Source organism: Manacus candei, unplaced genomic scaffold, assembly GCF_025592945.1.
Source record: "Manacus candei isolate 608988 ecotype Guabito, Panama unplaced genomic scaffold, ASM2559294v1 h1tg000014l, whole genome shotgun sequence".
Lineage (NCBI taxonomy): Eukaryota > Metazoa > Chordata > Aves > Passeriformes > Pipridae > Manacus > Manacus candei.
In genome coordinates, this window is record NW_026138062.1 from 51,666,603 (window position 1) to 51,692,224 (window position 25,622).

The window sequence follows — 25,622 nt, forward strand, 5'->3', positions numbered from 1 at the left end:
CTAGGGAGGAATCTAGAGAACCCAGAGAAATAACCAAGAATCTTAGAATCATAGATTAGTTTGTATTGGAAGAAACCTTTACAGGTCACCTAGTCCAACACCCAAGAAGGCTTTGATGCAAGTGTGTGTCATGATGGGTACAAAGGAAAAAACAGGAAAAAGGAAAACATAACACATCAGCAGAATGGTAAAGCCAAAAATCAAATATTCTACTTACCCCAAACCTAAAATAACTCTTATCTCAACTGCTTATAAGGCAGAAGAGGAGCCATCTCTCCTGAGCTGCAGAGACTTAAGGAGCTGTTCTGCAGGGGCAGATCCCAGGAGCTAAATCCCACTAATCCGAAGGTAGAGATTTAAGGTGCTATCCCTACAGTTAGTGAGTTAGATAGGAGTCTGTCTCTGCACTGAGACAGTTCAGCGTGAGGCATCCTTGGACCTTTGCAAGATCTTCATCAAGGAACCAAGGTCTTGGGACGTTATGCCCCAAGCTGTGAAGCCCTCAAGAGGAGGATGGCCCTCACCAAAAGTGACCTAGGAAGCTTTTGACAAGGCACAGAGGGTCCCAGAGCACCCACCCAGCTGGAATGGCCCATGCACACAAGAAGTTGATGGAAGTGGGCATCAAAGCAGGGGAAGCTGACTGTGCATCACCTATCCTTGTGATGGTATCCACACCCAAGGACAGCCACTGCTGAGAAACTGCTCTGCTAGTGGGTGGCTCCTTCTGGAGGTCTCCCTCCATCAGGCTAGAGGACCTGCAAGTGCATTTACAGCACACACTGCATTGCAGTGCTCTGTATTGCATGTCTCAGCGGCTGGGGATTCAGGATACAAGTACTTTTCCAGTATTGAACAGGTAAGCTGATGTAAGGGGCTTGCTATTTTTAGAGCACAAACTTACTGGAATCAGCAAAGTTTTTTAAGCCATGGGGTGACACTGCAGAGAGCTGGGGAGCCTGTTGTGGCTTTGCTATTTCTGTGCCTGGCTGCGAAGGGTTAGATGGCTATTCCAAAAAACCCCTCTATGGCTCCTCATATTCAACAAGGAGTATTTTAAGCCAAGAGCATACACAAAGTTTTTAAACTGATAGTTATATAGCAGTTCTTTATCCAAATTCAAATAATAATCCTACTTTTCCCTCATTTTCTGATCACCTGTTTATCCACCTTTCATTTTACCAGGTTTAAGAGTCTCTGCTATGGGTTGTTCTTGAAAAACTTTTTCAGGAAGTTTTAAAATCAAATTCATGTACATATGTATCCCTAAGTATATGAATATAAGGGTCTATGTATGTGTATGTGTGTGTATTTGTCTTCATATGGGCTCTAATTAATATTCAAAACTCACTGTGGATTCTTGGCAAAAGTTGATGGCTTAGTGTGTTTCACTTTTTTATTTTCTTCTACGGGTGTTTGTGTGATTTTGAAATTATCTTTCTTGAGAACCAAACCCACAGTGTATCCACAAGTTGTGCTTACTGCTGCAAACAAAGCAGACTCATTCTTCACTGCCTGGTGTCAGAATATGTTGCAAAGCATGTTAAAATATTTATGTAAGTGCGCATTTAAGGGTTATGGCACATCTGGCACTGGTTGGACACTTCTCTGCATGATGAGGTGGGTTGTGTGGTGCATGTCCACGTGTCTGTGCATGGTTTTGGCTTCTCACAGACTTGTGCCTTGAGAACGGTTGTGCAATTTGTGCTAACTCAGACGTATCTACGTGCAGTGAACAAATACGTACGTTGAAAGGCGAAAGTAATCTACTTTCCTTCCAGCCACTGATAATGCACTGCCTGGCTTCCTCAAGAACTTGGTGCAGACCTACCCACCTGTAATACAATGTCGTTTCTCCTACGGTGCCCTAACAGCTTCTTCTGGGTGCTGTCGAGGCACATTAGCTTGCATCACCTCAGCACTGGAAATTCATTCAAGGCATTTTTCTGGGCTCTCTGGTGGCCACTGTTTGGAATAATCCTACTTTGCTCTCCAGCACATTGTTCTCTCTTTAAAATTGGACTGCTCGGACCCTGGAACTGTGACCCCTTCTTTTCCAAAGCCTTTCCCCATGTGGCTGCCAGGTTAGCTGTGGGACGAATAAGCCAAGATCCTTCTCTAGATCTTGGCCACAGGCTGGATTATGTGATCCTGCAAGAAGAATGTGAGGCACCAAGAGCTCTGGTTAGATTCATTGACTTTAGAAAGCTTTCCTCAGCTTTCATAGGCCCTCTGAACCCTGGCTTCTGTGAGGTGGCTACACATTTAGGGGCAAACTGGAATAAAGCTATCTTCTCATGGATGTGCAACAATTATAAGCTGGATTCCACCATCCACTACCCTGCATTTGCAAGGACTCTGCCCTCTCCAACCCACATTTTGTTTACAGTAATGAAATATTTTAACTGGGCTCATGTTGGAATCATTGCGTCCAGTGAGGATATTTGGATGTACACAGCCAATGAGTTAGCAACTGCACTCAGGAGCCAGGGGCTACCTGTAGGCATTGTTACATATGTGCATAAAGGAGAAAAAGGCATTGAAGACACCTTGAACAAGATTAAAGAAGTTAATGACGTTAAAAGTAAGTGCTTTAAGTCTCATTATCTTTTTTGTTATTTTTTTTTAATTATTATGATTTTCTCTAGGGTGGTACTGCATTGTTATAGTTTAGAGAATGGAAAATTTAAAGTGGTTTAAATCAAGAAGAACTTTACCTCTAACCTTGATGGAGCCAGGTCTTCACATACAAGAGCGCTGGACATTTTGTGTTTGATGAAGATAGAGCAAAATAGTCTCCTACAACATGAAAGATTAGTTCCAGCTTATCTGAAAAAAATGATACTTAGTAGAGGGTTGTCTGTGCTTGACTTGTGTAAAGAGTAGTTTATAGGAAGGTTTTATATTAATAATGATTTGTATTCCGGATTATCAAAAATCTCACCCTTTGACATGGTGTCCTTGTTGCCTGTGTTCAGTGAAGATATCAGAAGTGAAATTCAGTGTTACACAACAGTCTACTAAAGCAGCGGACGCACAGCTTGTAGTAAAGAACAATCTTCTCTCTGTTGAGAAAATGGGTGGGGGGAAAAGTCCTGTTTTTCTGGTTCAGAGCCTCTTTAGGAAATCTGTGATGGAGCTTTGATCCTGGATGTACACATCTGCAGTCATCATTGGGACTCCAGTGAGGATGCATTTTAGCTGACTTTGGATTTTACATCAAAGAATAACAAGGGTAGCAAAATGCTGTCTAACTTCAAGTTTTATCAGTACTCAAATCTGTGCTTGAGACCAAATCTGCCTTGGGTGGGTTCATCTCCTCACCATCACAGCTCTCCATGTGAGTTACAGATGATGGGTTCCTTTCATATTAAATGGAGAGAACCAGTCCCTTTTCAAATATCATTCATTTGACCAACTTAAGCTCTTTGCTACAGTATGGGATGAACCACTGTCAAGAAGTACAGGTTTCTTTCCTGTAATTCAGAAACCTGAAAATACTCTTTTTCATTTTAGCTTCTACTTTTCCAACGATACTTTTTCTCCTAAAAAGAGACCACAGCTACTCTAGGGATCCTGCTCTCTCCTGGTTTAGTAGCCATCAGGTCTCCTTTGCAACTTTCCTTTACACCACTGCCCTATTTTTCTTCTCTCGTTGACTTAGTCTTGAGATGCTATCTTGGATCAAATATCAGGAGTGGTTCCTTTCCTGAAGGGCCAGTGAGCACCCAGGAAAGCCTGTTAAACAGATACACCTGTATTTCAATTCTCCCACCAGACATGGGGACATTGGCTCCATGGCATTTTGCGGGCAAAGACAGACTTTGTGACAGTCAAGCATGAACCAGATGTTTAAACACAACACAGTGTCCAACCTAAAATCTGTATATTTGGTGACAGGGTGAATGGGTGGAGGTTGGACATTGCTTGCAACAGTGTGGTGTCTGTCAGCTCAGGGCACACAGAGGGAAAGCTCAAGTCTCATGTTCAGTGACAACAATGACCATAACTACCTGTCACGTTAACCCATGCCTCACTTCTGTCAGAATTTCTTCTTTACAGCTCCAGAAATATGTACTACTCACAACCTTCTTTACTAGATATTGCAGACCTCCAAAGGCTGAACAAAACAGGTGTAGCTCCCAGCTTCCTTGACACATAACATAGGAATCTGACCTGTAGTAGTCAGGAGTAGAGTAGTTCAGACAGCTCTTTTATTGGGAGGGGAGGGAGCTATTTTGTGTTGAAAACCCCACATAGATTAACAACACTCTCTGCTGTCCTTGTGTTCCAGTTATAGTCCTGTGCATGCATTCTGTTCTCATCGGAGGGGAGGAACAGGCCACCTTACTTACAAAAGCTCTGGAAATGGGACTAGCAGATGGAAGATACATCTTTGTTCCATATGACACTTTACTGTACAGTCTTCCTTACCAAAACAACTCATTCAATGTCTTTGATAATGACAGCAAGCTCCAGGAAGCATATGATGCTGTGCTGACTATCACACTGGAGTCTGGAGAAAGGACTTTCTATGATGCATTCAGGGAAGCTAAAGAAAGTGGTGAAATAATAAGGGATTTGGAAGCCACACAGGTAAATATTCTTTCTCTTGGGCTTTTCTGGGACCTGTCAACAAGAGACATGAGACAAGCAACCATGGCTAGGCTTCGCAAACGAAGATTTGGGAAGGGCTCTACCCACATTTGGTACAAGCGCGCTGGTGGCTAAAAAAGCCAATATGAGATAGGCATGTCCGGTTGCAAAAGGCACAGCAGAAGGACTCCTGAGGTGGTATTGGCAAGACACGATTCTTTCTGCATTGTCTTTTCTCCTTGAGAGTGATCCTGCGTGTGTTCTCAAAGGAAGCAGCAGCGTTACAGATAGTAATAGTTACAGAAGCAATAGTTATAGAGAAAGCACAGGGGAGAGTCAACCCAGACTGCATGCTTTCATTTTGAGAAAAATATGGTGAAATTTGAGTATGGTCTGCATTCATTTGGAAAGATCATTTCTCCTGGATGTCTGGCAATATAACTCATTTCAATTTGCAGGACCATACTGGGAATCCAAGAGAAAGGAGTTGTCTCTGAGCTTCTGAGATTTGGTTTGCTATGTGCTAACTGCAGTAGACTCAAGGTGTCTCCTAAATTGAAAAAAGTCCATGGAGTTTGTAAGGAACCAAAATAAGATGTCCATATGCCTGAAAACTTGAGGGGATGAGGCAGACTAACGAAATACTGGATGTTTAAGATGTTTAAGAGGGAAATGTTTAAGATTCTTGCTGCCTTGTTCTTCTTAGCACTATAGTCAAAATTACTGTTTGTCAGCACAATTATCTAAATGTCACCAGTAGCCTATTAAAAACTAAATCAGTTGCTACCTTGTAGACATTTACAAGAAGAACTGGGGAATCTCATACTGGTGAAGAGATGCAGGATTCAGCTGAGCTGATCTTTAAATCTCCCTATGACCTTTGAAAAAATTACAAGTACTTTTAAGGCATGATTTATGGATGTCTACTTTAGAAGGAGATGAATCATGCCTTGAAAGCATTCATTTCTTTCCCTTCAATATAATGAGAGCCCAGGTTAACTATATAGAGTGTCGGGTTCTTCGCTGTAGATATCTACATCTGAGCAACAAATCCCACCACAAATGTCAAATTCTGTGGCTCCCAATGGCACTCCTCATTTTTTTCACAGGTATTTGCCTCTAATCCCTCTTCACCTACCAGTTGTGAATGTCCACATGATTGCGAAAGTCACCATTTTTGTTAAAGGTTCCTAAATCAAGTCTGCCATGGAAGGGAGCAATGCAAAGAGAAAAGGCTCTGTTACCCAACAAAACAAGTTTGCCATGGCTCTGCTTTGGGATTTTAACATTTTAGGAATAAGTAATTTTCTGATAGAGAAGACCAATTATTTAGGCAATGACACTTTTCCTGTCTTGGTAGGGAGGGAGGCGAGTCTGTGACTTTGAACTTCTATTTGTAGAAGATGTTTTAGTGTAGTGTTTTGAGGCAGGTTGTGATAAATTTCAGCTGAACATCAGGCTCAGAGTCTGGGATTTTACCATCCTAAAGCAATTTTGCATGGTTTTAAAAATATTTTGAAATTGTATTTTGGGAAGCAACCATAGGAAAAGACAGGTGTTCAAAGTCATGCATATATTGAGTCTATCCAGAGCTACCTTCGACCTGAGATTCTTCAAACCCTTTACTCTCAGAGCCTTAATGCTCAGCTGTCTCAGTACTTGAGTTTACAACTTAGCCAGTGGGGCAATATTTTGTCATAAACCTCAAACTGGAGGTTGGGAACAGTCTATCCTGACTTCAATTTCTCCATGTATTTTTAGGTTTCTCCACTCTTTGGAACAATCTATGATGCTATTTACTTCATGGCAATGGCTATAGACAGTGCCCGGAAGAAAGGAGGCAGAGCCTCCGGAGCTAACATAGCTGAACACACAAAAAACTTCAGTTTCCCTGGATTTACTCACCAGATAGAGACAGACAGCTGTGGGAAGGGGCTCAGCAACTATGTGATACTGGACACAGATGGTCATGGGAACCAGCTTTTCCCAACCCACATGCTGGACATGTCTTCAGACTCCGTGTTGTCCTTAGGCCAGGCCATCCACTTTCCCAATGAAGTTCCACCCAAGCCAGACTCCAGCTGTTGGTTTGATCCAGATGTTCTCTGCACTGAAGGTAAGGGGGAAAAGAAACCAACAAAAGTGTCAAATGGCATTGAGTGTCATTTCTTTCATCTTTTCTCTCACTCCAGGTGGTTACCCCTTTAGATTAGAACTCTCCAACAAGAAAAGTCTAAATTCAAGAAATTAATATAAAGATGTCCAGTCATCATCCTGTTCGTAATGGGAATTATATGCAGAGATACCATCACCGATCCAAAAGACTCTTTTATTGCTTGTTAGTCATAGAATCATGGAATCATTAGAGCTGGAAAAGACCTCTAAGAGCATTGATTCCAACCATTAATCTATTATTTCCAAGGCCACCACTACCATATCCCTAAACACCACATCTACACATTTTTTGAGCAGTTCCAGGGACATTAATCCCATCACTTCCCTGCACCAATAAGGTTGTTGCCACTCTACTGTTGTGGTGTGCTTGAAGCGATTTTCTGGGTCTAACAGTCAACATCTGCCTATTTTAATAATAACCATTATATACCCAGCACTATGTCCCTGTCCTTCTGAGGGATAGGGCACTAAGAGGATTTGCCTGGAAGACAGCCTTAGAGAGCTGCTCAACAGCAGATGCTTTCACCACCTCTCCTGTTAACCCAGCTTTTTTATCCAGTTGTGGCATTAAGGACATCAGAGCTCACCTCTTCAAGAAAAAATGATAATTATTACTCAAAATAGTCTGAGTCACTGTAGACAACAGAGGTAGTAAACAAAGGCTTAGGGGCCAAGATATTTGTTCTGCTTCCCAGATTGGTAAGATTGGGCACTGTTTTTACTTACTGTTTTTAATTTGAGGCAACTGTGGTGCAGTTTTAAAGTCACAGGGAAGCCAAAATCTCAGGGTAGGATACTTAGCCTCCTCTTGACATATTTACTTATAATATTAAGCATTTACACCTACTGCTCCAGGATATGACTGAAACAGACAAAATTAACCACATCTACAGAATACTTCATTCAGTAGCTGAGAAAAACATTCCCTTTGGCTCAGCCATAGCTGGTTTAAATCAGTGTCACTCTGAAAATTGGAGATACACTGATCTTACAGCAGCTGGCAAGCTATAGAAGAGATAAATATAATACTATCATAGATCTAATTTTGCACTGCTACTAGGAACCATGTAGCAATTTAGCATCCTCTTCCAGTCTATGGAAAAATCCCACTGATTTTCAGGGAGATCAGATTTCATGTTCACACCTTTACAAAAATATAAAGCTCTAGGCATTTGTCAGTGAAACAGTGCTTTATTATTATTACTAATATTTCAGAGACTGAATTTTATGACTAAAATTAAATCCAGGACTCACTCTGGCTTTTGAAGTTAGGGTTGGAGGGGGATTTGATGTGAAGTTGTCAGGCTGCTGTGGTTCCTAGCTCCAAGTTCACCTGGAGTGGGGCTGTGTTGCTGTTCCCAGTACGTGGACATACACACACACACGCACACATACACACTGCAGAGACAACCAGTCACTGATAAGAGTAACAGATATAAGAGAACAGTGTTTTTAGAGGCACCACACCTACAACCAGAATTGCTGAGACATGGACAACATAAATGGTCCCATCCTGTTCTCATGCACCACATAATTAGGCTCCAAGCTTGCTACCAGATCTCACAGCCCCAGCTCCTGCAGACTTACAAATGCACCCTCTGGTAGATGGTCCCAACCTAAATTCCCTAATAGCCAGCTCTAAAACCCTTTGATCTCTGCAGGAGGTGACTTCAGACTTGTGATTTCTCATGGGTTGCAGGCTCCAGGACTCATCTTACCTGTTCGTTTGATCAGTGTGAAGTCTGTAAACATCACGCGCAGTCAGACAGCGCACTCACCCAGAAAAAAAAAAAAAGAAGGAGTAGGGGTTAAGAAGAAGGTAGGACAGATTGTGATGATCAGGTGCAAGGTTTGGCTGGAAAAAAGGCACAACATGGTTAAGTGTAACCAGCATTCCCATCCTCTCCCATACTTGACCATCCCTGACTCACCCTATCTGTTCCTTTCCCCATTTTTACCCTTCCATCTAAAGATCCCATAAGAAGTTTCACATAGTCCCACAGTTCCCTTAAAACATTCCCTAATGACTTTAACACAATCCCACAAGTTCCCTCAAGTATGCCATAAGTTTGCTGTTTCCCATGAGCTCACGATAACCTTGCTTTCACTTCTAATTAATTATAAAGATCTGTTTGAGCTACCTCAGGGCTTTGTATGGCCCCTGCAATGCCCCATTCATCACTGACATGAACTCTCTGGTGTTCAGTAGTGCCTTTGCTATCTCTCATTCTTCAGGGTTTGTTTATCTGGCTGTTTATTTTTTACTTTTCTTGTCCTTTCAGTGTATGGTTCACTGCAGTGAATGTTGTGCTCTGACTAGCTCTCATTCTCATCAAATCCTGTTTCAGTGAATAAAATTAGATGGACTTTGGATGTTTTTTAGCTGATTAAGTGTCTTCACATCTGTAATGATGTGAAACTGTTCCTCTACTTCAGCAAGGGACATGATCAGAGAGAGACCCTTTGGTACTCCTTGATTTTGTGCACTGCATTTCAAGTACCACATTGCATAAGGGTCCTCTAAAGAATGATCAAGCACTTGTAGGTTATTCTAGGCGATGATAACAAACAGAAGAACTTCTCTTGGAGTCTTTCTCAAAGGAGATTTGTTCAGACAGTAGTCTCTGGGGGCTACCTAAGGAAGTTTAGGAGACAGGATCAGTAAAAAAACCCTGATTAAATACAGAAGAGAGCATTACCAAACTCCAAATTATTCTTACCACATTGTGGTCTGGGTTACAGATTCTCTCTGAAAATGTTAGAAGGCCATGCAGGGATGTGAGATGGGACTTTTAAACCTTCATGACTTGTTTGTCCAGGAGGCATTCCCTGCTTTGTCCAGCAAGAAAACCAACTCACAGCACTGTGGCTGGGCTATTCAAAGCTCATTCTCTCTTTAAAAATAAGTTTCTTAGCAGGTGACCACAGCCCAGAGCACTGGGTTACCTGCAAATCTGCCTCTGAGTGGATCCAATCCTTCCTTCTCCATGCATGTAGCATTGTGCAAGACCTTTATGTGATGTATTCTAGCTTTGCATTAACACCATTCCATCTGGAGGGGAACATTTTGGCAGCTCCTTTGCCTGCCTGGAATGAACACTGGGTTACTGTCACCCACTCTTATGAGGATCACAACAATCTGACTTTGTCCATGCTTGAAGAACAAAATGTGTCCTGCAAGCCAGCTTGGTGTGGGTTTGTTTGTTCCTGTATTCAAGGTGAGCATCTTCTGGAGAAAGGTGTCTGTGTCTCCACTGCACTGTGGTGAAGTAAAACCTTGCTCTGCATCCACACTGTCTGCAAAGTGGAGAAATGGGTGTGAAGTATGCACCCCACAGTGCACAGATTTCTTCTCAGATGAAGGTATCCAGGGCTAGATCCAGGCTGGAGCATGAAAACAGAGTGACTTCTTTTACAGAATCATAACATCATAGAATCACAGAACGGTTTGTGTTGGAAAAGATCTTCAAATATTACCAAGTCCAACCTCACCTTTTATGGAGAGGAACATCTTTCACTAGAATAATAAAATAGTTTGGATTGGGAGGGACCTTTCAAGGTCATCTAGTCCAACCCCACACTAGACCAGGTTGCACAAAGCCCCACTGAGCCTGGTCTTGAACACTTCCACAGATGGGGCAGCCACAGCTTCCATGGGCAACCTGTTCCTGCATATGTGTGGGGTCAATCAAAGCCTGGGGATCTACGCTGAGCCAGGAAAATTTCAGCTAAAATACTCTGTCTTTTCTGAAATGGACACCACTTTTCAAAAATGTCTTAAGTTTTCACTGGGAAGGTCTAGGTTTCAGAGGTTGCAGATAGGCCTGTGATTTAGGTGCATGTGTGACAGAAAGTCATGAACCTTTTATTAACCCAAATTTCTCCATGTTTGTTTGCATTTATAGATCTCTGAATACAAACAGAATAAAATAGAAAATCAGAAGACAGAAAAGGCAGACACAGCAAACAGCTCCCCCTGGAATTCAGCTCATTCACTCATGTTGGCTTCCCTTAGCTCTCTAGTAAACACACTCATGAGCAAAGTATCTGTCTCCAGTACTTTCTGTCCATGGAATGTTGAGTAGAACATCAACATTCTGCTCCTCCTCTGCTCTTTTCAGCATTAGAAATCTGAAGCAGAGAATGAAAAATCCCAGATGCGCCAGTAACTCACAGTGGTCATAAGTTTGGTACCACATGATAAAGATTTTTCAGCATTTCAGTTCCTGGAGTGAAAAGGGTCAAATATTAAAAAGTTATGAACTTTGCAGAAACTTTCTCTAAAACTTAGTATTTTCCTGTGAAAATATTGTTTACTTGAAGAAAAACTATTTTTCCACTGATCCAAGGCTCTAAGTCTGGTTTAGGTAAAAAAAGGGCATGGAAATAAATAATTAGAGCAGTTGCAGTCTCGTGTAAACAAAGTCAGTAAGTATTTGTGTATTCACAAGTTAACATTGCATAAAAATTTTCTTTTGGTGTTCTCCTGGCTGAATATTTGACTTTGTAATCTAATGGTCTGATACTGATGTTTTTAATATTACTGCCTAAATCAAAATGATTTTCTAATTCACTGATTCTTTTCTCCCCTTTGCACAGGGATTGAGCCTGAAGTCATTACGTTGGGAGTAATGCTGATATTTGCCCTGGTGGTGTGTGCTGTGGGCCTGGCTTGTCTCATCAGGTGAGGTTTGCAGCACATATTTGAGTTGGTGCCATTTTTAACTTCTGGGGGGGCTCATGCTTTAACCAGAAGTTTAGACCATGCACACAAAGCAGGTGTGATTGTGCTCTCTGCTCTCCAGCCACAAATCACTTCATATTTATAGTGGGTTGACCCTGGCTACATGGGAGGCATCCACCAAATCCACTCTATCTCTTCCTTCTTCAGCTGGACAGGGAAGAGAAAATATAACAAAAGACTCATAGGTCAAGATAAGGGCAGGGAGAGATCATTCACCAATTACCACAACGGCCAAAATGGAGTTGACTTGGGGAAACTAAATTTATTACCAGTTGAATCAGAGTAGGATAATGAGAAATAAAATCAAATCTTTAAATCAACTTCTCTCCACCTCTCCCTTCTTCTCAAGGCTTCACTTTGCTCCTAAATTCTATACTTTGTCCCCACCAGTGGCACAGCAGCCAGGTAATGGGGACTGTGGTCAGTTTTTCACACGTTGTCTCTGCTGCTCCTTCCTCCTCAAGGGAAGAACTCCTCACACCCTTCCCCTGCTCCAGCATGAGGTACCATCCACAGGAGACAGTCCTCTGTGAATATATATGTTAGGAGTTCTTTCTACAGGCCACAGTTCTCCATGAACTCTTCCAGCAGTCCTTCAGGAACAGGCTGCTCCAGCATAAGTCCCCCACGGGGTCACAAATGCAGCCAGCAAACCTGCTCCAGCATGTGCTCCTCTCTCCACAGGTCTAAGGTACTGCCAGGAGTCTGCTCCAGTGCAGGTTTCTCAAGGGGTCACAGACTTATTTGGGCATCCTCTTGCTCATGGATTGCAAATGGGTCTCTGCTCCACTCAGAACCTCCATGAACTGCAGGAATACAACTTGTCTCACCCAAGTCATCACCACAAGCTTGCAGGGGAATCTCTGCTCCATCACCTGGTGCACCTCCTCCCCCTCCTTCCTCCTTGATCTTGGTTTCTGCAGGGCTATTTCTCTCACATATTCTCACTCCACTCTGGCTGAAGTTGCCCAGTTATTTTTTTCCTTCTTAAATATCTTATCTCAGAGGTGCTACCACTGTTGCTGATGACCTTGACCACCAGCAGGTCCGTGTTGAAGCCAGCTGGCATTGGTTCCATCAAGGAGAATCCCCTCCTTACAAAGGGAAAGGTTCTAGCAGCTTCTCACAGAAGCCACCCTATAGCCCCCAACTACCAAAACCTTGCCATGCAAACCCGATACAACTTTACTAGGTGACAGTGGCTTGAGCACTGCAGGCGTTGGTTCTGCAGTCTCAGGAGCAGCCATTTTACTCTTAACACAGTCCAGGCTTGGTAGAAGATTGCAGTCTGTTGCTGTAAGGATTAGCTGGATGATAGGTCTGAAGCATCAGGATGATTATCACTTCGGAAGTGCAAAGGATGGCATATGAACCAAAGACAGGAATCTGCTATGAGAACATGAGGGTGGAGACCAACTCTTTTTCTTACTCCAGATCATTCTTCCCCGATATAATCATGTTTCCTACGCAAGGCTGACCCTCCGTATTTTCTCCATGTACCAAAGAGAAAGAAAATACCTCTAGAGAGGGTTTGGTCCAATTGTTTAGGATGCCTCTTTATTATCAAGCTGATTTGTTCTCTGTTTTGAACTGGAGTTCAGATCCCTAATCATTCCCATTGTATAAATATTGGTCTGGGGATGAGACCTTTGGAGCAAATGCAGTAGTCGTCTGGGGAAGGAACTGTTTCCAATAATTGCATAGGTCACACTTGTGTGCCAAGTGTGTGTGTGTGTGTCCCACTCTATACCCAGGGTAGAAATCAGACAGAACGGAGTGCTTAGTCCAGGAGCTATGAATTGATGTTTGGCAAGGACACTGTGGCCTCTGGAGTAGTCTATCTCTGATTATTGGTGTCTACATGACTGAAAGTAAAATGTAAATAGACTGAAAGTAGAAGGCATTTACTCAGCAGCAGTGAGTTCAGCAAAGCAGGGTTCCTAGGTTGTTCCATCCAGCCTTACCTCTCAAATAATTCCCATATATGTTTTCTCTTCAGTCCTGAATCATCCCTCTGAACCCAGATGATACAAGGCCACCCAGCAAGCAACACCCCAAACAGCTCCCCCACTTCAAGCACACAACTGCTTCTGATAGCATTGCAGGCACTGAGGAGGTTGCCTCCATCCACCCACACTTTGAAACCCAGCTCTATTCCCTGGCTACCAGCTTCTACAATTAAGTAAACAGAAGACGATCTTTCTGCCTACTCTATTTGTAAGCTCTTCCACAAGTACCATGATTGGGAAGGCTCAGTCATGAGTAAAGATGTATGGCCATCTGCACAGCAAGAAAAAAGTCCAGCATGACTCAGATAATAATTTTTATTAGGAAAGGGCATGTCTAGAACTAAATATAAACCACACCATAGTCTGTGTTTAAATGTGAAAGCTCTGGTCCTAGCTCTGCCAGGGATCTGCTGCATGACCTCCAATGAGTCACTCTACTCTCTATGCTTAGCTTTCGGCAGAGGGTTGCTTTCCTCCATGCTTGTGGGAAAGGATGTGATTGATCAAGCAAGGTTTTTCAGGTGGACCAGTGTAAGATACATAAGTTATGAGTTTTTTGCATGAATATGAGTTGGGTGGCTTGGGACAGTGTGGTTAGAGAGAGATTATAAAAACATCGTCCCAGGTAAAGCCTGTGGTTACACGGATAAGGCTCCCTCTGAGCTCCAGGAAACTCTCTGTGCTCTTCTAAAACGCCCAAAATGGTACATGGAGTGGAAAAATGAATTGTGGTGATGCGGGGGTATTTTATGGAATGGAGTTCTTCTATAGTAGAGTTAGCAAAAGACATTCTACGGTCCATCTTATCAATATCACAGAATAGTCAATACCAGAGTATATTCTGAGTTGAAAGGGACCCGCAAGGAACATAGAGTCCAGCTCTCACTTGAATGGCCAGGTGGGAATCTTGGCATTATTAACACCATGCTCTAGCCAACTGAGCTAATCTCAGTGTCAGAAAAGTCTTAGGGGAGTGCAGAGCTGACATCTGCTTTAGTGTTAACAAAGTTCCTTAAACAAGAAAGTGACACTGAGGGCAATAGGGAAGCATTTCCTTCCCTTCTCTGCTCCTGCTTGGGGAGCTTTTGACTGTCTAATAGATATAGTCTGCTTTGTGCTCAGTGTTAGACCTTGATGTCCATTGAAACAGTGGGTTTAAAATGATGAGGTGTGATGTCACATGTGCCATACTGCTCATCCCATATAGCTTTTCCCTCTGTGTAAGCTTGTGATCATTACAAGAGCATATCTTCCTCTGTGCTTCATACAACACAATACTACAATGTTGATACTCAGACAGCATATTCCAACAGTAACTTGTGTCCAGACAGCTTTTATAAATTACCCACAATTCAGCATCGATTCCTAAGAAAGGCTAGTGTGTCTGAGAGTGGTTTGCTCACCAGCCAGGCCAATTGGACTAATGAAACCTATTTTTGTGTCCTAATGGAGGATGATTTGGGATATGACAAATAAAACTGAGCAAAACAAAATATGCATTACATACATATCCAATTAATATTTGTAACCAGATTAAATCAAGTTGTCTATTTGTGATCACACCATTTTAGATGGTATCTTTTGTAGTCTGTGAAATGGATAACTCTTGATTCAGGGGATTTCAGTCCAAGACAAGGCATTGTGATTTGTCCCCTGGTTTCACCAGTATCCAACCCCATTGCCACACCATGTGGTGTGGTACCTTAAAGACCATGTAGTTCCAACCCCTCTGCTATGGGCAAGGACACCTTCACTAGACCAGGTTGCTCAAAGCCCCATCCAACTTGGCTTTGAACATTTCCAGGGATGGTGCTGCCACAGCTTCTCTGGGCAACCTGTGCCAGTGCCTCCCCACCTTCACAGTGAAGAATTTCTTCCTAATTTCTAATCTAAATCTGCCCTCTTTCAGTTTGAAGCCATTTCCCCTTGTCCTGTCACTCCATGACCCTGTCCAAAATTCCTCTCCAGCTCTCTTGTATCCCCTTTCGGCACTGGAAGGGGCTCTAAGGTTTCCCCAGAGCCTTCTCTTCTCCGGGCTGAGCAACTGCAACTCTCTCAGCCTGTCACCCCAGGAAAGGTGCTCCAGCCCTCTGAGCATCTGTGGCCTTCTCTGAATCTGCTCTGACAGGTTCACAACCTTCTTATGTAGGGGTCCCCAGAGCTGGAAGCAGTACTGCAGGCGGGGTCTAATACTGCAGGGAAGCCAGATGTGGGGAATTCAGAGGCGGTGCAAACTGGTTGCCTACCTAAAAATGATAACTGTGACTCTCCAAACCTTTCAGGCAGAGTATCTTGAACAATCAGCTTTTCAAGGGTCCGAACAAGATAATAGTGACCTTGGATGACCTCATCTTCATCAACCCAGAGTTACATAGAAAGGTAAGTCTTCTACTCGTGAAAGTAATCTGGTGGAACACTAGAACAGGTTTACTGTGTGGTATTTTCATACCCATGAAGCTCTGTGAAGGTATTCACTTCTCCATGTCATTTTTCCCTGCATATCAGAAAATTTCCCATATGTTGAGTGGGTTTGAGTCTCAGATTAGATGTCAGAGCTTTTATGATGACGTAAAACAGTATCCTTGATTGTGTTTATTCTAACTGCCAGGGCTTATTCTTTGTTGTTGAGGTTGGATGGTGTACTATAGTGTATGTCCATATAGACAAATCATCCTCTACAATAAAGTGTCTGCATTCAAACCTATTGGAAAACGTTTCTGGTCTGTGCTGGCTCCTACCCAGAGCTGGTGACCTCCTGGGGGATGATCCCATGATTTACTTATCAAGAAATCTGTGGTCCAAGACAGAGCTGGAGTGGAAGTCTATATCCAAAGGTGGTAGCTGTCTTGCACGTGCTTTCCTTGCCTTCCAGAGGCTGACCTTGGACAGTCTGACTGATGCAAACAGCATAGCAGTCAACTGCAGAAGCCTGAAATCTGTAACCCGCTCCTCTTCCTTGAAAAGCACAGTTGCCACCCACGAAACCTCCAATGTAGCTTTGTATGAGGTAGGTAGAGACCTCATGCAGCCTTCTCCCACTGCTTCTGTTCACTGAACTGCTCTAGTGGGAAAATCTTTGGTTACAGTACTGTAGGTCCCAGAACGGGAATTCTGTGAACAGACTCTAAGCATGAAAATAAGTTATTCCCAAGCATGGACTTACCAGTGCTTAAGGTAAGTAAAGGTTGGAATACTCTACCCCAATCCTCACCCTGACACTTGGAGTCATATGGGATGGTGATATTCAACATCCATATGCATTGTCAGGTCTGGTCCCTGTTAGAGAAGTCACCATCTAAAGGCACCATGAAGAACCTTTCTTACAAGACTGTCTTTAGCTGGTGACATCTCTAATAAGGAACTTTCTGACAAGACAGCATCCAAATACACAAATAAAGGCTCTCAAATTCCCCTTTGTGCCACTAGGACTGTATGGACCTTAAGCAGAAGCAATGGCCAAGAATTTTCACCCCGTCCATCAGTTCTTACCCAAAAATACAGCTTTTTGAAAAAATGGCACAGTAACTTTACCTGAAGAGGAGCAAAATAAACTGGATCTATCATTAATAACAGAAAAAGATCTGGCCAGAGTTGCTTTCCTTTTTAATCAATTTATCATTGTTTATCAGATACTAATACACCTTCCAGGCATGAAGTTCTGATCCGGGTGAAAGCCCTGCCTCACCCCTTTCTTGAGGATTTGTGTGGATATTCTTATTCAGGTGCAGTGTAGAAATAATCTACTGCCAAGAACATTAAAAATCCTCAACCACTTTGAAAGTGAAGGATCTGGAATTCATACCTAGGTCCCAATGTTAGCTGTTGCTCAGAGACTTGCTCTATCATTCATCCACCTGTACTGTGATTAGGAGACTGGAGCATCTCTCTTATGAGGAAAGGCTGAGGGAATTGAACCTGTTCAGCCTTGAGAAGCAACAACAGAGAGGGGACTTCATCAGTGTGTACAAATATCTCAAGGGAGGGTGCCAAGAGGATGAAGCCAGGCTCTTCTTGGTGGTGCCAAACAATAGGACGAGAAGCAACGGGTAAAAACTGATGCACAGGAAGGTCCATCTGATTATGAACTTCTTTACTCTGTGAGTTACTGTGCACTGGGGCAGGTTGTCCAGAGAGATTGTGGAGTCTCCCTCACTGGAGATATTCGAGAACTGTCAGGACACAATCCTGTGCCATGTGATCTAGGATGACCCTGCTTGAACACAGAGGTTGGACTAGATTTTCCATCAGTGTTTATTCCACCCTTACCCATTCTGTGATTCTGTGATTATGGACAGGGAGACTGGGTGTGGCTGAAAAAATTTGAGACGGGAGTGATTCACAATCTGCGGCAAAGCTCCACCAGCATCTTAAGGAAGGTAGGAACAGGAGATAAAGAGATGTGTGGAGGGAAGGTTTCTCTGGGGGGACTTTTGCAGCTTCAGGGTGTTCTTATTCTCCTTGTCTCCTGTTTATCTATTGAATCACACATCATGGTTGTCAATGAGTCTTGTCCAACCTGGTAGAATGGACCACGCATGACTGCATCTGACAAACTTACCAATGATCAATATATCAGAGTCAGCAGTTTGCAAAACCTCACCCAGGACCTGCCACTTCAATGCTAAATGTACGATGAATCCTCCAAATGACCTTGCCTGCAAAGGCAGAGTGGTTTGGGGAGCTCATCCCTGTGCGGTGTGAGGCACTGGTAGACACTTTCATGTGTTATATGTTGACAGTGTGACACAGAGACAGTTTTGCATTTCTCTGGTATTTGCTTTGTGTCTCCATCCAAGATGCCTGTTGGAAGTTGACTTTTAGTCTTAAATCTTATTATTGTTACCAAATGACAAGAAAATATATTTATTTTCCAAATCCAAGGCCATTAGTTTTTGACAGCTATCGCTAACATAGCAGTGGCATTTTAATGCATATAAATACAACAAATTTACCAGGTCATGTCTCCAAAGGCAGTGTTGACAGATAACTTTGGACCCTCAAGTATGGAATTGCTTTCCAAATCAGACCAGACCCAGAGCGAGATGCCACATGCTGAACTCAATCTACCCCAGCAAAGCCATTTTGGCCTATTGAAAGATTCAATCCGGCCTGTCTAAAGAGAAAACAAATTTCTGTCCAGTTTGCTTTTGCTATCTTTCTTTCTTTGTCTTAATGGATAGACAAAGGAAAGCAAAGCTTGAAAAGAGCACTGAGTAGCCAAAAATAACCACCAAAAAGGTTGTTTGCTTCCCCATCCTTGTATGTAAGGTTGTTTGGGAGTACAAGGACATCTAATGATATCAAGAAGCTGCTAAGTAGATATCTGGCTGACTTGGACTAGCTGTGATTCACTGTCTTGTTTCAGATGAAAGATCTGCGTCATGAAAATGTGAATCTGTTCCTGGGCTTTTTCTCTGACTGTGGCATCTTTGCCATAGTGACAGAGTACTGCTCCCGAGGAAGCCTGGAGGACTTGCTGAGAAATGAAGATATGAAACTGGACTGGATGTTCAAGTCCTCTCTTGTGATGGATCTAATTAAAGTAAGTCCATTACTCCTGCTGAGGCATGATCTGCATGTGACTTTTATATTGACTGAGCTATTTGATCCAGAACTTTGGGATTTTTATAGTAATGCAGGGAAAACCAATGTGAATGCAATTATACCGATACACAGCATCTTTAATGGAGAACTCTTACCCTTATTTTGTTACTATCTGAGAGAAATTAACTATTTTGGGTAACAGGACTACAGCCACACATCAGGATAAGAGGTTAAAACTACACATCAGGCTGCAACTGATCACCTAGAACAAAGAATTTTGTGACAAATTCATACTTTTCAAAGGCCCTATCTTATTGCAAATCAGAAATGCATCCACCATAGAACCAGTGTCCATCCCCTGCCACAGGATGTCTGCACATATGGTCACTTTAGTAGAGTGTTCATATTCTTCCAATCATGTCCCACGTGTTTTCATCCCATAATGGAAAACTACTAATCTGGGACACACAGTGTTCAGAGGGTAGACTGCCAGAACAATTCTTGCAGCCTGTGATCCACCTTCTGAACCTCCTGCAGGGAGCTGGATAAGGGCATCCAGCTCTTCATGGCTTCCTTTGGCCTAACCATTGAGTACTACTTGTGCCCGCCTTCTTACCCTTGCCTAAAAATGAAACTTACGAGTGCACCGAGTCCTAAGGCTACAGAGGGAGGCATCTGACTGTTCCTAAAACTGTCAGACCTTTCCAATATTAGTTGAGGGTGCAGACAACCTAGTTCATGTTCCTAATCCATTTCTGAACCTCCCTCGTACTTTATTGGTTTGATCATGACTGCATTTGACATAAAGTCAATGCTGTATCCGATGCCATCTAAGGTGACAATCTGGCTTGGTGTCTCTGAATGCTGATTAATAATATAAATCCTAAGGAACAGCCTTGGGTTTTTTCTGTGTTTCATAGGGAATTAGATATTTGCATCACCGAGATTTTGCCCATGGACGTCTCAAGTCTCGTAACTGTGTTGTGGATGGCCGGTTTGTGCTGAAGATCACCGACTATGGTTATAACGAGCTCTTAGAAGCACAGAAATGCCCCTATATTCAGCCATCCCCAGAAGGTAGGTGACATGAAGAAATATTCTTTTCAGAAATATTTTTCCACTGATTTAACAAATGTTTGTCCTAATACAATTTCAGGCCAGTGGCCACGTAAGGATTTACATGCTCAATCTCATGACATCTTGTTTCCTGTATGTCATTGTTATACGAAAGGATAAGCTAAGTTTTTTTCAGACTTCCTAAATGTGAATAACAGAGTGTCATTGTAAAGAAAATAGATTTTATTGTAAGTTGTGACAGAATGTAAGCTTATTGCAATTGGAGAAGGATTTAACTGTCCCTGAAATCTTATCAGTACTGAATTTCTGTGACCAATAGAATTGGCTTCACATACTTAGACCCAGTCCTATATTTGAAGTTTTACACTAACCCACATGCAAAGAGCCTTTTTGTTAAAAGAAGCTATCTGAAACACAAAATGATGCAGATGTCTTTGAAATAGGTCCTCTACATGCCAATTACCAAAGGCTATCTCATGAGAATCCCACCACTTAGGAAGAACATCTCATGGGACCAGGTCTGGAGACTTTGACAGGATTTCTTTCACATGCCCCTTGTTTTGGGATTCCTCTGATATCTCAATTTATTCTTGAAACATGGTTTCAAGTAGTAGGTAGTGTTTTGATCCTTCTGTTGTGGGATTTGATGCCTACGCATTTCCAGTGTCTCGGATAGGGCAGTTACCAGATAGAAGACCTTCTCCTCCCTTACAGAAGTTAAACATATTTGCAGTAGTTGAAATGTTCATTATTCCCATTATTCAGAATGCACAGTTACCAGGGTAACAATAGCACAGTTTCAAGATTAATTTCTTGATGAGGCTGGATATGTTTTACAGCTGTCTTCTTCATCACTTGAACTGTTGGATTACAAAGACTGATTGTGCTTCAGACTGTCACGAACTGCTTTTGTAGAAACTACTTTCATCTAAGAAGTACTACAGAAATAATGGTATTAATTGTTTGCTTTTTAAAAGAGCAACAACAGTAACAAGAAATCCAGGCTTCAGTGCCAACATTTTGTCTCAAGGATATATAATAATAATAAAAAAAAAATAGTTAAACCTTTTGGCAATGGTGAGATGACTTCTTACACTGAAGTTCAAGGCTGGTGTTACGTGATAAAATTTGTTGGTACTGAACCTTTTTTTTTTAAATGTAGAGTGAAATCTGGAAAATTCAATTTTTTTATCAGGATGGAAGTTTAATATTTCTAATACATCACAAGAAGTAAAAGATTTGGTCCAGTAAGTAATGAAGGACTTTCCAACCTTTCCTCAAATGACTGAAATAAGGTATTCCTTTAAGCACTTACTTTGCAAGAGTCTGAGCTCAAGTGTAAGAAACGTGACGCTCTGGAATTTTTTAGAATTGCTCTGGACAGCTCCTGAGTTACTGAGGGACCCAGACATGCGCAGAAAAGGCACATTCAAAGGGGACATTTACAGCTTTGCAATCATCCTACAAGAAGTGGTTGCTCGGGGTCCACCATACTGCACATCAGAACTCTCAGCTGAAGGTAAGCAACAGTATATTTTTAAGGCTTTGGACAGAGCACTCAGAAAAAGTCTGGTCAAGCCCCTGGGTTAAAACATTAATATGGAAATAATGTATCAATCTCATGACTTTTCTCAGTGACGAAAGCTTGTTTTCAACAAAATATCCATAATAAACATCAAACTGTATTTCTGATCACAGCCTTGGGGCTCTGGGTACCCCTTAAGATGCTTCAGGGTCGGCCTCAGTAGGCCACTGCAGCACCTCCAGTTCCCTGTCCAAACTCCGACTTTTTGCAGTATGGGTTGAAATCTGATGGTAGAATTTTCCATAGCTTCCCACTCCTTAACTTCCCATTTGACAGCCCATTTTTATGTGCATCATGGGGGTTGAAGTTTTTGAGCTGGACCCCTTGCCAACATCCTATTTTGTCCACCTGCCCATCTATTTTTCCTTAATTCTTCCCCATTTAAAGAGATTCTCTCTTCAACAGAGTTTGAAGAGATATGTCATTAACATTTTACTTATATATAAGGTGACTTCTATCAGAAATAGCAGAGATATAAGCTCCTTGGGAACAATTCATTGTTGCAACCATGTTGTGCATGCGTGGAAAGAGTAAAGTCACTGCAGTCTGGGTCACGTTACAAGCAGTTGAACAGGGAGGGACTGAGAACAATCTAAATTGAGCTGATTTTAGTGACAACCTGCTCTCAACATGTTTTAAGCTGGGTGGTCACCAAATAGGGTATGGCCATTCAGTATCTGCCACTTCAGTGCCTGAAAAAACAGGGCCTCGACCTTGTTGCGTCTGAAGATGCTACAACAATGCAATGACAATGATGATTATGATGTATCCCACCCTGCAAATCAGAGCTGGACCTATGATATAGCCTATGATGTAATTAGCTCTTGTTCCCCTGCAGAATCTCCAGCAATATGAACACAGTTCAGTCCAATTTCCTAACCTGATAAAATGATGGATCTCTACTCATTGCGTTTTAATCCTCAAGGGGCTTTCATTTGCCTTGGCTGCCTGTCGACTTATGTGGGCTGGGTGCTTCGATTAGTTCATTTGGTGGAGACTGGTGGGATGAACCAAAGAGCCTTAAAGTAAACTGTGAACACTGAAAAGCTTTGGATACTCACAGCAACAGCTGTGGAAATGCAGAGCTGCTGCCAGAGAGAGTGGTTTTCTCTCCATTTGACTGCTCTGCACTACACAAAATGAAACTTCCCAATAAAAAAACTTTGGTGGATTTTTTTTTAGGGACTGACTTCTCAGGGCTTAAAAGCCCAAGCCCAGTTCCGTGTTAGTCTCATTTCACCTCTAGATAGGGCATAATTTCCCAGATGTTTTGAACCCAAACTCTCCCCCTTAATATTGTTTCCACTGTTTCCATTCACATAACCTCCTACATACTGGTTACCAGCTAATCATGAAGTGTCAGAGGCTGCTATTCTTCCTGTCTGGGCTCAGCCATAAACCTCTGCTGTTTTAGAAGACTGCCAATCCTAGTGGAGAGAGTCAGAGGGAATTTCATTAAACACACGCCTGCAGGCTCACACATCCATCTGTCACACATTCTTCCCCCATCCAACCACTTTATTGCTCATAACCTGGTTCTCCAGGGACAAGAAAGCAGATGAATCTCTTTTAAATCCTTCAAGAGACTCCTGACAGAGTAAAGCAGAAACCTCCAACTTCATTTGGCACAGACATTGGGTGCTGAGAAATAACAGTAACGGTTGAAGAAGCAAGCAAGGGACAGGTGAAAAGTCTTTTGCCCCTACCAAGACCCTCCATCTCACAACATGCTTCCCATTCTTCTCTTTGTCACAGAAATTATAAAGAAAGTGAAGAAGCCCCCTCCTCTGTGTCGCCCAAACATAGCCCCTGAGGTGGCCCCCCTGACGTGCCTCCAGGTAATGAAGCAATGCTGGGCTGAAGCCCCTGAACGACGTCCAACCTTTGAGGAGATATTTCATAAGGTTGGTGAATACAGCAGTAGGTGTAATTCCTTTGTTTGTACTTGGCAGGGAAGTGTTTTGTTGTTTTGGGTTTTTTTCTTTAACTGAGTTATTAAAGAATGAAGAAGCGGAAGAGCCCTAGACTTGTCCTGACCTTGAGGTGGTGAAGCAGCCTGGACATGGGCTTGATGTCTTCACATCTGCAGTGTACCTTCACAGATTGTCTCATGGAGATCAATGATTTGTAAATTTTAATAGCACATTTATATCTTTTCCTTTTTTTTTTTTTTTAATCTGCCAAAGTGTTTAAAAGGTGAGGAAAAGGAAAATTTACCAAAGATTGTTAAACACAACGATACAATGTTTGGCATAGGAGGTCTCTCAACTCCAGATTGGTGGAGGATGGGAGAACATCCCAGGGAAATATGACTGTACTTGATCTCAGTTTGAAAAGCTTTCTTAGTCATCTGTTACTGGCCAGTCTCATGGGCAGGTACTGGCAAAATAAGTCCCCTTTCTGATCCAGTAGTGCAGTTCCTATGTCCTTATAAGGTCATAGAATCAAAGATTTCTTAAGGTTGGAAAAGATCTTCAATATCATCAAGTCCAACTGCCAACCCAGCACCACCACTATGTTTGCCACTAAACCACGTCCTCAAGGGCCACATCCACAAGTTTTTCGAACACTCCAGGGACGGTAACTCCGCCACTTCCCTGAGCAGTTTGCCACTATGCTTTACAACCCTTTATGGGAAAAAAGAGTTTTCTTAATATCCAATCTAAACCTTCCTTGACACAACTTGAAGCCATTTCCTCAAACCAAGTGTTAAACCCCAGTCTAGCTTTACTGGGTGCACACTTTGATTTTAGACTTCAAGAGATTTTGTCCATATGAATTCTTGCAACCAACTCTGGTTCTTTGACACTTTGAGTTCATGTCCGGAGAAAAGACTACACACTTTTCTCTAAGAGACTTTTTTTTTTAATTTGGTGAGAAAATAGGCATTTTGGCAAAAAGGGGTTTACAGAGATTACATGCAACTTCACAAAAGTATTACAACAGGCTACTAGGACTTGTTATAGAGTAGAGAACTTTTGTTACACCCAGCAATCCCAAAACCCTATACAAGTTAAATGAGATACCCACAACTTAAGAGAAATACAGAAAATAGGTGTTTAAGTTACCCACAAGAGGAAGAAAAGAGTAAAGGAAGAGAGATTAAGAGAAGAAAGAATAAAGAGAGAAAAATATAGTTACCACTGGAAGATCACATGTTGACAACTTCAAGGAGACCAGGCAAGATGGAGACCTTATGCGTGCCTCTTTATCTACTGTGGCCCCTCTCTCTAGGCAGGACCTTTGGTTCACTGACCACTCGAGTGTCTTCCTAGCCAAAGGCAGGGGTTCTGCAGCCAATCAGGGGCTCCAGGGGGTGTGGTGTGGGCAGGCTACCAGGCAGGCCTTGTTGGTTGACAGCCCAGCCACTTGGGTCTCGGTCCTGCCCTGTGCTCTTCATGGGCACAGCCGTGTTGGCTACAGGCCTTACATGTGCCTTCCTGCCATGGGCCTGCAGATCATGTGCCTGCAGGCCTAGCCTAGCCCTTCCCCCAACACACATGCTCCCCCAGAAGGTGGTTCTGACCCAATAATTACTGATCTACTGATTTGCTTGGTCTAACACCAAGTAAACAAACATCCATAATTTTTACCTTTTGGTTCTATAAATCTGGGAACAATTTTAGACCCAGTGACTCCACTGTTGAATCTAAGGCAGCTCTAGAAGCCACAAATTATCCAAAGGTTCCAGAGATTCAACTTCAGGTCAGGAAGAGAAATCACAACAATAATAGAGAATGGAGGTGGTAGTACACATACATGCCAGAGTGTAAAGCTGGATTTAAGTCCAGCAACATGTAAGCAGGCTGTAAGTGTTCCTAATACGCTGAAATTTGTACCTCTGAATGCAAAGATTTGCAAGTCACCCTAAAGATTGGTCATGGGATAAATG

At 42.5% G+C, this 25,622-nt stretch overlaps 1 protein-coding gene across 1 annotated transcript in view; it reads left to right on the top strand.

Annotated features, from left to right (window-relative positions):
* The first annotated feature begins 806 nt into the window (after positions 1-806).
* GUCY2F (guanylate cyclase 2F, retinal) overlaps positions 807-25,622 on the top strand; it is a 42,739-nt gene continuing 17,923 nt past the window's right edge. Inside the window, 12 exon segments of the mRNA XM_051779369.1 lie at positions 807-859; positions 2,085-2,584; positions 4,301-4,596; positions 6,358-6,712; positions 11,371-11,455; positions 15,807-15,903; positions 16,397-16,531; positions 17,820-17,900; positions 18,890-19,066; positions 19,989-20,145; positions 21,515-21,664; positions 23,486-23,634. Coding sequence (XP_051635329.1) covers positions 807-859; positions 2,085-2,584; positions 4,301-4,596; positions 6,358-6,712; positions 11,371-11,455; positions 15,807-15,903; positions 16,397-16,531; positions 17,820-17,900; positions 18,890-19,066; positions 19,989-20,145; positions 21,515-21,664; positions 23,486-23,634 — 2,235 coding nt within the window.